Raw genomic sequence first — 12,690 nt, 5'->3', positions numbered from 1 at the left:
ATTTTCCTCACTGTCATTCTGCTGAAGAGGATTGAGTCAATGCCACAGTTCATCCAGTGCATAGATGCATATTTTCCGCTCTGGATAAGTTGATATAAAAAATGCCTTGGCCAGTTCAAAAGAACTTGATGTGAACTTCACAAGGTACTTTCAGAATGTTCTTATAAAGCCACGTGTCTGTTCTTGGCAGAATTATTTTACCACAACCCCTCATACAGTATGTGTTGTTTTGGAGTGCCATTCCAAACCACGGTGACCATTAAGTGAGGGATTACCGGGATCAAGCTTACTGTAGGAGTGATGGGGTTCATATGAAATCATTAATTGCCTGCTCAAACTCACCAGACGCTGCTTTGAGCGAAGTTAATGGGGATGCAGCTGCGAAGCAGCAGGCGAGCACCCTGAGAACAGCCAGTACAGCCAAATCCAGCCATATAACTATTCTTATATTTAACCCTTTTTTAGAACAGTGCTGTATATCAATGTTGTGTTTTGCGGTGCCCTCTGCAGGCAGCAATGGCCACGAGTTCATGTTCTTGTTGAAGGGCCACGAGGACCTGAGGCAGGACGAGAGAGTCATGCAGCTGTTTGGTCTAGTCAACACACTGCTGGCCAACGACCCTGCGTCCCTACGCAAGAACCTCAGGTAGACACACAGTCATGTTCACACACGTACACGGACTCTGAGGTAGACTACACTTCACACGTTTAGAGCGCACACACTTTGATATTCCCCAACAGTTGTGTTCCTGGTTATGGACGATGAAACTGTGGCAATGAATTTTGCGTTTGTTTGTGTTTTCTTGTCTTTGTGTGTCCTTCATCAGCATTCAGCGCTACGCAGTGATCCCCCTGTCCACAAACTCAGGCCTGATTGGCTGGGTGCCCCACTGTGACACCCTGCATGCTCTCATAAGAGACTACAGAGAGAAGAAAAAGATTTTGCTCAACATTGAACATCGCATCATGCTCAGGGTGAGGAACCACCAACATCCATTAGGTCTCTGTAAACACTTCAAATATGCATTTCCTGCCAACAAATGTGTTTTTATACATTATTAGAGTTTCAGTTAATTCACCTGGCAACATTAAGATGCTAGAAACAGTTACAGTGCATTCCCAGGATGGATTTTAATTACGCCCTGTTATTAAATACACATTTATGTGTAAATGAGCTTATGTCCTTGCATGTTATTCACTGTTGTCTTCCAACAGTTGGCCCTGTATAAAACGTTTGGAAATGTTCATATAAAGCATCCACGGTAAATACTAAATGGATTCATCAAAGCTGAGAAAGCATCTGTTTTTAGTGATTTTATTGATGAATACCAATTACTCTTTAATGACAACACATTCACAAGTCCTTAATTGTCATGACTAAACTAAATATCTTTGCCACAGAAAGGCCCAATTATCTTCCTCACTAAAATGTTATGACAGGAAGTGAAAGTGCTTCAGATGACACATGGAAGCAGAGACAGAGCAGGTTAAGACCCTGACATTCACTGTAGTTTGAGAACTGGACACTGAAGAAGACTACAGGAGAAAGATAGGACTGAAGTTCAAGTGTCGTGATGGCATCATGTCCAATTGTGAAATGATTTACTGGTCACCAGGATGAAAAACATCAGACCGTGTCTGACTGTGAGTAGACAAGCAGGAAATGTCTCCCTGTCAGTAATCCTCTAATCACAGGATAAAGAAATAACCCAACTGAAAATGAACAACAATCCCTTTGTCTGGGCATATTTTCAAAGACGCCTGCTTAGCAGCTAGCTTCATCAATAACGGTGACAATTGAACCAAAACATGTCCTGTGGAGTTAAACACATGCAGGGGCTAAATTCACTCAGATGAGAGAACAAATTAATGCAACTAAATCTTTTTTTTTTTTTTTTACACTTTATTTGTAATTTTCCAATTATCATATAAAACATCAAAACATCATATTCTCTATTTTAATAATAACCATACAAAAACAATCCCAACAAAAAAAAACCACAAAGACAGACCAAACCCAAAAACAACCTGACAGACTTGTCACAGACAACAGACGGATATAAAATAAGATAAATAAATACATATCAAAAAGAATAATAGTAAAAAGAAAAATTTGAAGAGTTATATTAAACTGAAAGGGGGAAAAAGGCTGGGGGTGGGGGGGGGGGGGGGTGGAAGGTGCACCTAACTTTCCTTATTACAGGACCAACCGTGGGAAGGTATAAACAGACAGAGATCCAGTTCCAGACCCGGTGAATCGTTCACATAAGATATCAGAGGGTCCCAGGTTTAGTAGAATCTGCTGATGGAGCCGTTAAGGGTACATCTGATTTTTTTCCAACTTAACATTCTGCATAACGTCCCTAATCCAATGGTGGTGTGATGGAGGAGACTTGGAGCAGCCTTCCATTTAAATAAGATCAAGCGTCTATCTAATAGGGAGGAAGAGGCAATGACCCTCTGTAAATGAACAGGGGGGGGATGTAACTAAACCTTTAATGGAAATGAGTCCTGTGCACACATTTTCTTCCGTTGGCACATTTTGAATAATAGATTTTTTGTTTTTCAATTTACTAATAGTGTTATTAATGATGTATTGCATTCAGTTTAAGCCTTCTAACTGGCAAGATATTAAGTTGACCATTCACTCAGCCAGGCCATTAATCAGTCTTAGATGAAATATGATGAAGATGGGAGAGTGAGACAATGATCGATTGTGCTCCTCTGGAGTGTCACTGTGTTTATCTAAAACTTCATTAAATGTAAAACATTATTCCAGTTATTTTCTGTTGTGCCTCAGGTGTGCAGGGAACTCACTTTTTGAAAATACTTTATTGAGATTATGCAAAAGGAGAAATGACATGCATAATGAAACATAAAGTGGAACACTTTGCCACAGCAATGTTCACAAAAAAACTCTCAGACTTAACAGTGATCACGTGTGCATCTCTTTTGTCTGATGCTCAGTGTTTATTTTCCTTTTCAGTTTAGTTTGAGCTCTGCGTCACTAGAGATGGTGAAGGACCACTGCACACGTTGTCTTCCATACTTTTCTTACAACAGTACCTGTTACCATGCAGTGAAGTTATTGCTGCAACTTGGTCAGATTTTCTAGAAAAAAACCCTTGTGTCAACCGACACAGACCATGTAACGTCTTGTTTGTTTTCTGATACTTAATCTGTTTTTAATACATACCTGGGATTTAGATTCATCTACATTCTTTAAAGTTTAGTTTAAGATATTTACTGGACATTTTGGCTCAATAATTAGTCAAGTGCTCTGCTCTCTCAAACTCTCCTTCAGGACAAACGGTCTGTGACAGACATAATTGATCTGATATTCTTGAAATTATATTAACCTTTCAAAAGCACATGATACAGTAGCTGTGATCAATACATAGTACATTAAAGGCAGAAAATTAGCAGCCCCCAAAATAAATGCAGATGTGTGAACATGTTGAACACGAAAGTATTTTAATCATCTTTTGGAAATCATGTTTTGGGGACATCTGGATCTTCTCAGATTATTTTTATACAGGTTATCAGAGGAAAAAGCTGAGCAAACGTAAGCGGCAGTTCAGCTCGCAGCCGTCAGAGAAACCCTGATTTTTAATGTCAAACTGCTTTATTCAGTGTTTTTAACCGTATTAATCCGTCCAGCCCAGACCTCTGTGGTAAAATCCTCCTGAAAGATGAACTCTGAAGGAATCTTAACCCGGAGAAGCTGTCTGTAATGAAGACAAGAAGTCCCTTAATCCCACTCTGGTTCACCACATCACCAGCGGCGCGTTTTGTTATTGTTTTGATTGAGAGACCCCCAGAGGCAGAAATTGACATACTGTATGTTACATTCATTGAACTCTTCCATTCACTTTTAGGAGTGTTTAAATGTTGCTGTTTTTGGTTTAACTTGGTTTAACTCACAGCATGATGTTTTTGTTCACACATGAAGTGTGTTTTTGTAATTGTGTATTTCAGATGGCCCCAGATTACGACCACCTGACACTGATGGAGAAAGTGGAGGTGTTTGAGCATGCCGTCAACAACACAGCCGGAGATGACCTGGCCAAGCTCTTGTGGCTGAAGAGCCCCAGCTCTGAGGTGACGAGTGTACTTTTGTGGGCTTTTCAGCATCCCTCCTCACATTTCTTTGTTTCTGTGGTAAAATGTCAAGAGTGTTCATTTATAGAAATGATCACATACGGGAACATTTTTTCCAGGAGGCTAGACTGTTTTCATTTCATGCATAGTGAGGAGAAGTGTATCCAGACTCTCATTTTCTAATTACTGAGGCAAAGGCAGTGGTGTTTAAATAAAACTGAAGAATCTGTTTTCTCCGTTGTGTGCCCTACTTTCTAAAGCAATGACTTGGCAGGACTTAAACAACAGACCTTCAAATTGAATCCATTTTTAGGAACATTAGTACTGTGTGTTCTGTATGTGAAAGGATCTGGAACGATGCCAGAGATTTCTGTGCCATTATCCACACAGTACTGCTCTAATATTGTGAGTCAGAGCAGCTCTCATCATGCAGATGTTATCTCTCCTCCAGGTGTGGTTCGACAGGAGGACCAACTACACCCGCTCCTTGGCTGTGATGTCCATGGTGGGCTACATCCTCGGACTGGGTGACAGGTGAGTTTCTCAGCCAAAAGATTTAAGTATTGCATTATTTCAAACACATTTTTATAATAATAATAATAATGACAGTTAGCAAAAGACATTAATAAGGAAATTATGTTTTTTCTCTAGGCATCCATCCAACTTGATGTTAGATCGGTTAAGTGGAAAGATCCTCCACATTGACTTTGGAGACTGTTTTGAGGTGAGAAGAAATTTGAGATTTTCTTTCAATAACATCATTTACACATTTTTACGTCTGAGACTGACCCTCGTTACAACTTTCAACAGGTCGCCATGACCAGAGAGAAGTTCCCTGAAAAGATCCCATTCAGACTGACGAGGATGCTGACCAACGCCATGGAGGTATGCAACTCTGCCGTATCTCACTCTGTGATAAACACATAGAAAGTGTAAGCAGCCGAAAGAATCTTCACTTCAGCTTGGAAAGTCAAAACATCTTTTGACTCTTAAGTTTTAGTTTTTTCTGCAACTGTTAAAATCCCTCACACTGCCTCCTGTATTTTTTCGTCAGAATAATAATTAATCTCTTTCAAGTGTGCAGCGTTCTATCAGAAGTCATGACTCACTGTGCTTCGTTTTTAAATGAGCAATGAAGGAAATAAATTACAAATGAAAACATTAAGAATTAAGATTCAATATTGTAAGAGGTTGAATTTGTATTATCTCTTAAATAAGTCACTGAAATGGGATTAAAAAGTGTTTAAAGCACAATGAAGGGATGGGAATCGAGAACCAGTTCCAAATAGTCCGATTGTATGCCTCCAAGGTTATCAACTCCTTTTTATTAGTTTCATGTTTCCCTGACAGCTGGACATTGCAAAACAATGACATCCAACTCATGCGTCTACGCTCTTTGAAACAGGAGACATGGCGGAGTGGAAGAAACGTACCAAAACGTGGCTTCATTTCACAAAGAGAGATGACAACAGTGCAGCTCGTAATGGTTGTAAAATCGTTTTTGAAAGGGTGGAAACACCTGCAGTAAATGTCACGTTTTTGACACTTTACTCACGAGTGGCACCGCTTCCTAAGCGAGCAGCACCCCTGTTACTGAGGATAAATATCCTGTTAGAATGACATTAGCACCACACAGGCAGGCGTAGCAGATTCTTTTCTTTGACTCAGAAAACCAAAAGGAAAACGAACACTGTACAGATATTCTCTCAATTCTTCTACACTGTTCAGACTCAGAGATTAAAACAGCAAACATGTGTGGGCCTACTTTTATTACACACAGAACATTGGTCAGGAATCAAAAAGGGCAGAATTGATAATGGCATTGGTGTCAATTCAGTCTGATCAATTCCCATCTCTACTCTCAACTACCAAAGACACTAGTATTAAACATAACCGTGTGATGTTTGAGGTTCGTTCTCGTCTGATTGCAGGTGACCGGCTTGGACGGTAACTATCGGATCACATGCCACACAGTAATGGAGGTGCTGAGGGAGCACAGGGACAGTGTCATGGCTGTGCTGGAGGCTTTCGTCTACGACCCGCTGCTCAACTGGAGGCTCATGGACAGTAAGTGATCATCAGCTGTTCACTTTCAGGTCAAAGCTTCAGTGGGGAACATAGGCAACAGACAAATGACACTTGGCACACTGAAATAACCACAAAAGCATCCCATGACATAAACACTTGATGTTTTACAGGGTTCGTACAGGCGCTTGAAATCCTTGAAAATGCTTGAATTTTAATGTTGTGCTTTCAAGGTTTGAAAAATGTTTGAATATTGGATAAAGTAACTGAAAATGCTTGAAATTGTATCCAACACAAAACAAATAGCTATCGCATAGGAGTTGCATTCATTTCAATGCATTACAAAACACAATTTTAGTGGTTTGTAGCATAATGCCATCTCTTTTAATGTGATTAAAAAAATAATAGTTTTCAACATGTATGTATTTGTTGAAATATGTAATTGCCCACAGCTGTAAGGTGCTGGAAAAGCTTAAAAATGCACCTTGAAAGTGCTTGAATTTGATCTTGGAAAAGGTGTGGGAACCCTTGTTAACCTAGAAAAATATATATGGTCAGTGCAAATGACTCCACTTATAGTAGAAACAGCTTTTTTTGAGGTGGTTGAGAGTTTGGAGCATTAAGTTTAATGAGAAAGGGCTAAAACACTGAAGGGCTGTCTCAGGAGTCAAACGGAAATCTATTTGACTCGTATTTGGGAGAGAAATTGACCAAACGCTTAAAGAAGCGGTGTAGACATCTAAAGGTCGATGGTTAAATTCAAGTGAATGAATTTCTCTGGCGTTCGCTCTACTCATATCGTCAAGGTTGCTTTAAGCAAGACCTGGCGTCAGCAACGGTAGAATTCATCACTTATATTATCCATGATGGGTCAGGATTTGTTTGAAGAAATAAAAATGATCCAGGAATTTGTGTTTAAATTCAATTAATAAAAAGCAGGAAATTGTTTTACAAAAATCCTTGTGAAAATGTGATTATAAAACCACCATTTGGTGCCCGAATGGTCTGTTTGTTAACTGTTGATGGTTTCTGACTTACGCACAAGGACTGCAGGGTGCATTAGATAGAAGCCCATTAGTGTTTTCTCCCAATTTCTTTCTTCCTTCCTTTACATTACTGTAACCACTTTCTGAATGATCTGCACCCCATTAGGATCTCCAGGTGAATACAGTTCAATGTTTAACCAATAGATATCACCATGAAACCTCCCCAGTTGGTTGCTAACATTAAGACAATATTTTTCTTTTATTATAAGTTAAAATTCTTCGCTGTCTGACGGAAACCTCGTATACTCGTCATTTTTATTTTTCTTCATAAATCAGTGCTATTGGTGAATCTTTACATCTCTGTGTGGGTTTTTATAAAGTTTTAACCCATGAAAAGCATTAAAAAGAGCTTGTGACTAAATCTTGTAACAACATTAGATTCTCAAACTGTCAGCAAAACCTCCCATTCCTCAAAAATTACGTTTTTCGTAAATCTAGGAGATATCGACAGACACAAATAGACGAGGAAGTGTAGAAGCGTAGTACAATGAATATTTTCTTTCCACTAATCTGAAATAAGACATGTTATGGAAGATTAATAGACCAAAGTCTCAAAATTGATTTTGTTTGTAGTAACATCAGTGTTTCCCAGTGAATAGTCTTAACTTCTTGTAAAGGTCAGAATATTGCTTCATTCTTCTGCATTTGAAAAGGTCAGAACGATGCTGCTGCTGCTGCTTCCAGTGTGGTAGAAAAATAAAATATGGTAATTGTGATGTCAAGGAAGAAAAGACTCACCTGTCCTGTTTCACCCACAGCAAACACCAAAGGCAACAAGCGTTCCCGCACCAGGACAGACTCGTACACCGCGGGACAGTCAGTGGGTGAGTCTACGCTACAAACCGTAGAAAGGTCTGCTTAATAGTGTCTGAACATGTTTAAACCTGTGACTGTGCGGTCTCCTCTGCAGAGGCTCTTGAGGGAATAGACCTTGGAGAGACCACACACAAGAAACCAGGGACCACAGTGCCTGAGTCCATCCACTCCTTCAGTGAGTCATCCATGGATTATTCTAGTATTTCTCCACTTGTTTTACCACTACAATAGCGAGCTCTCCTGCAGTCATGAATGATTGGTGCAACTGCTGTGCTATTGTAAGGGACTTTGATTTGAGCTGCAGAAAGAGGTTCGACGTGGAGAGAGCACTTGCACTTGCTTTTTCTCAAGTTGTTAGTGATCGCTGATGGCAGCTCGTTTGTGTGTTGTTTAGTTGGAGATGGCTTGGTACAACCCGAGGCCCTCAACAAGAAAGCCATTCAGATTATCAACAGAGTGAGAGACAAACTCACAGGTGAGTCCTGCAGCACACAAGAAGCACGATCTACTTATAGATTCATAAATGGCCCTTCGAGAGACAGGTGCTGCAAACTAGCATCCACTCTAAACACCATGATACTTGCATGTGATAGTACATTTCTGTGTATATTGTATTCTTCCCAATCGAATACACCATTAAATAAATAGATGTAGTACTACAAAAAGCTGCTGTGTGTTTTCAGTGTTCAGCTATTTATTATATTTTTCCCTAGATGTTTCTGCAGGATATGGGCTACAGATATCTTTTAAGCTTTGTTAAAATTCCTCAGGTCAAATGTAAATTGACAAATCGTAAATTACCATGTAACCAAAGCTCTTTATTGTGAAATAAGTACATTGTAGAGGATTCTGGGGCTTTTCTTTCTCTGTTTTTTATTCAGTTGCTCAAAAAAGCGCTATGCTTAAGTGCAGAAATGCTGCACAGAAAAATGTCAGATGTTTCTTTAGTCCCATTATTATACTGAAGGTTAACTCGCCTCCTTCCTGTAGAGAAATGGTCTTGAACAGTCCTAAAAGTACCTCAGCATCACTGTTTAAAGTCCTTGAAACAGAAGGCATACCGGATTGAACTTCCCGGTAAAGGTCTAGTGCTTTGATGAGTTTGTCCCCCGCAGGTCGAGACTTCTCTCACGATGAGACACTGGACGTGCCAACACAAGTGGAGCTCCTCATCAAGCAAGCCACGTCACATGAAAACCTGTGCCAGTGCTACATCGGATGGTTAGTACTGCTGCTTGAGCTTGCTTTTAATTTTTGCCAGACAGTTTGGTATTTTCTGCCTCCGGATTTAATCAGAGCAGCAGAAATCCACCGTAAAACTGTTGACTGAGCCAAACAAAATTATGGTGAAAGTAGATTGCATACGTCACAGGAAGTACAGTCATGTCAGCTTTTATATGGTGCTTGTTTGTAGTAACCCCGTCCACACATCATGCTGTGGTTTCCCCACATTTCAGAATGTATTACTACATCACAGATGAAGCGGAGTGAGACAGCCATCGAGGCTTGACTTAAGTGAATTATTACTTTTTCTGTCTTCAGGTGTCCATTCTGGTGAAGAACCGTTTCCAGCAGACGAACTTACACTTGACACTTTTTCTCACTGGCAAACCGAGAAGAAGCACTCGACTCTACGAAGTGCAGAGCCTTTGAGAAGAAACAGTTTTATTATTGTTGTAGAATTACACAATTTTCCACTGGCATGTTCTAAGTTTATGAGAAAAGTATCCGAAAAAGCTCATTTTTTTACCGTCGTCTCTGCTTTTAACATCATGATCACTTGCTAAAAGCTTTCCACGGCAATCGTATTGTTATAACTTATGACATTTCTTACTACACACACTGTATGAAAAACCCACCAGTCTGTTGTGTCATTGTGTATTAATGTGACAAACATGGTTACGCCTTTAATTAACTTAAACATTTTTTGAAGTTTACTCATGAAATGATAGAAGTAACATTGGATTTAAGATGATCATAATGTACTGTATGGGCATCTGTGTGCCATTAAATCCTGTACAGATACCACTATGATCGCACTGTGTTCATTCGACAGTACATGCTGTTCATTTGGTCGCACCTGCTGTTAAAAGGCATGGGATGAAGTCCTCGCTGCAGCAGCTCAGGTTTGACTCCGACCTGCGGCCCTTCGCTGCACGTCGCCTCCTCTCTCTGCCTCTCTCTCTCTCTCCCCCATTTCCTATCAACCTTCAGCTGCCCCGTCAAATAAAGGCATAAAAAGCCACACAAAAAAGTAAGGGGTGTAACTCTCCCCTTGTGTTTCTTCATGTGCCCACAGAGGGCACTCTGACTCTGACTAATAAGATCCTTCTCCATCTTTTCAGGAAATACTTTGAGAGAGGAGGCACTCATCAGGCCAGAGAGGATGAGATGAGACTGGATTCTCATCTAACACCAGAACAAAACACAGAAACACTTTGGATTTTGCACATCTGCTCCCAAATTGAGATAGGATGGCTTGTTCCAACAGCAGCTGCTCTATATTGATCCTCATCGTAGGACTACAGGGAGATGCAGCCATTCACAGTGAATGCAGCCTCTGACAGAAAAAAAACTATCAGATTTAGCAGATATCAGAGGCGGCAGTGAAGACGGCTATTAATTTGGTTTTCTGTGCTGTTATCTGGTCAGTGCAAGGTAGCTTCTGTTCTACTTGTACTCATTGCTATTCCCCCTTTCATTCCTCTATTTATTTTTTTGCCCAGCATTCTCCTGTGAAGGTTAATTACTTATAGATAGTTAAGGATTACGGATCAACAAAAAGCAGCCCATTGATCTCTTCCCTGCCGTGCCCACCTCTGCAATGTCACACTCTTTACACATTGGGACAGAGGCCTGGTGATTATCTGTTCATATTGATCCATTCCTCCTCTGTTTTCATTCTCCTGCTTCCTTTCCCTCCGTTCTGTCCCTTTCTTCTCTCCTGACGCCACAAGCTCATTATTCAGAATGTGACTTTTCATAGTCTGCATCGCCGTTCCTGTTGTTCTTTCTCACTCGTCTAATTTGTTTGTATTTTTCAGCCTCTCAAGTCTGTTGAGGCAGGTGAGTCAATAGCTCAAGTTAAACAGGCTGCATTGATTGGGAGAGAGATTTAGCTGTTTACCAACTGTGGAAATGGGCCTGGGCCACAGGCAAACGGCACGCGTCTCTGCATGGAGCAAGTCAATGGTGACAAATGACACTCACTGGGAGACAATGCCCTTAAATGAGGGAAGGAGAGGGCTTGGCAGCAGAGGCTGGGGATGCAGCGGTTCATGCTCCATCAGCCTTTAAGGTTGTCACATGAGGCCGCCCAGGCCCGGCACCTTGAGCCAAGACATGAGGAATGATGAGATACAGCAACACATTCACAAGTATGCTCTCCCCTGCTGGGACACAGGCCTGTTTCTCTCTCCTGTTAGCGTTTCCTCCATCTTTGAGCTTGTATTCCTCCACAAGAGCTCCCCTCTGGATGTCATTCCACTTCCATGCATCGTCTTTAGCTTCCCCCGACCTCGAGCGATCCCTTAAGTGCTCTATCCAGCACTCATCATGTCTGGAGTGTAGTCACACAAACCAAAGCACACTCGGGATAGAAAAGATTTTTTGTAAAAGCATTGAATTACCCGAATCATTAATATTCAAACATCACTCACAAATAAAGGTCATTGTGAGTCTAGTTCGCTTTATGTACAACCACAGTTCCCATAAAAGAGGTAGTAGCCTTCACCTAAGGTTATCAAAAGTACTGATTCTTTGTTGTCAAAACCATGTGTTTAAAGTGGTATGATAACAACATTGAATAATATTATTCAAAGTACCAAAGCTATTCAAAAAAAATACATACAGATTTTCAACTCAAGGCTGCACGGATGGAAAATCAACTGTTGCGTGTTAAGTTCATTTTTGTCTGTACAAAGCACTGTGTGCAGGTTCTAACAATAATCCTATTTTCTGTGCCTAGAACATTTTTTTCCTTTTGCCCTGGCATTAAAAGGTACCTGGGTTTAACTATGATTATATCAACGTTTAAAATGATGGTATTGTGCAACCTTATCAACACCAGTGATTCTCTCCCACCAGCGTCTGAAAGCAGGTATGCAGCCTCCATTTGTAAAACTACCAGAGTTCCCTTTAGGCCGACGGTGTGAGGAAATTCAAAGTAATACAATTCATTCTCCCTTTAGGGATCACAGGCGGTGTGGGACGGAGCACTGGTCTTTGAGTCTGCCTGGTGGCTGCACACTGGATCTAATGAAGTGTCATGAAAATGTATAGCTCTGGTAAAGGTGTGAAGGAGCAGAGCTGGAGCTGCAGTTAGAAAGAGTCCAGCATGAGTGAAGAATGTGCAGGGTGCTGGATAGTGTCTCCTTCTTGACTTATTCACAAAGAAACTCTCTGAAACTAAATAGTCCTCTGCCTCCCCCTGGTTATGAGAACTCTTTGTCTCTCCAACTACACAAAACCCCCCTCCAACTCTTTTCTCTGCCATGGCTAACAGCTGTGAAGAGAGACAGAGGCGATATTGACGACCAGAGGAGTTCGATAGCAAGCTCTGGACTTGTTTAAAGCGGGAGCCTGCAGCCAGGACTCGGGCTGTCTTTGTGCACTGTGGTGTAAAGCCGCTGTCGATGAACTTGACAGCAGTTTAGCTCGCCTGAGATCTGCTGGTCTCTAAGGACGCTTCAAACACATTCAC

The 12,690-nt window shown here is 40.9% G+C and overlaps 1 protein-coding gene across 1 annotated transcript in view; it reads left to right on the top strand.

Moving 5' to 3' along the window:
• mtor (mechanistic target of rapamycin kinase) overlaps positions 1-9,945 on the top strand; it is an 88,986-nt gene extending 79,041 nt beyond the window's left edge. Inside the window, exons 47-58 of the mRNA XM_083919474.1 lie at positions 511-646; positions 828-975; positions 3,979-4,101; positions 4,553-4,635; positions 4,753-4,825; positions 4,912-4,986; positions 6,033-6,168; positions 7,931-7,996; positions 8,083-8,163; positions 8,383-8,463; positions 9,104-9,209; positions 9,531-9,945. Coding sequence (XP_083775600.1) covers positions 511-646; positions 828-975; positions 3,979-4,101; positions 4,553-4,635; positions 4,753-4,825; positions 4,912-4,986; positions 6,033-6,168; positions 7,931-7,996; positions 8,083-8,163; positions 8,383-8,463; positions 9,104-9,209; positions 9,531-9,546 — 1,124 coding nt within the window. The 3' untranslated portion in view covers positions 9,547-9,945. The remainder of the gene's footprint in view (positions 1-510; positions 647-827; positions 976-3,978; positions 4,102-4,552; positions 4,636-4,752; positions 4,826-4,911; positions 4,987-6,032; positions 6,169-7,930; positions 7,997-8,082; positions 8,164-8,382; positions 8,464-9,103; positions 9,210-9,530) is intronic.
• The last annotated feature ends 2,745 nt before the right edge of the window (positions 9,946-12,690 follow it).

Source organism: Echiichthys vipera (genome assembly GCF_963691815.1).
Source record: "Echiichthys vipera genome assembly, chromosome: 9".
Taxonomy (NCBI): Eukaryota; Metazoa; Chordata; class Actinopteri; order Perciformes; family Trachinidae; genus Echiichthys; species Echiichthys vipera.
The sequence above is the reverse complement of the archived record's forward strand: the minus strand, read 5'-3'. Positions and strand labels throughout refer to the sequence as shown.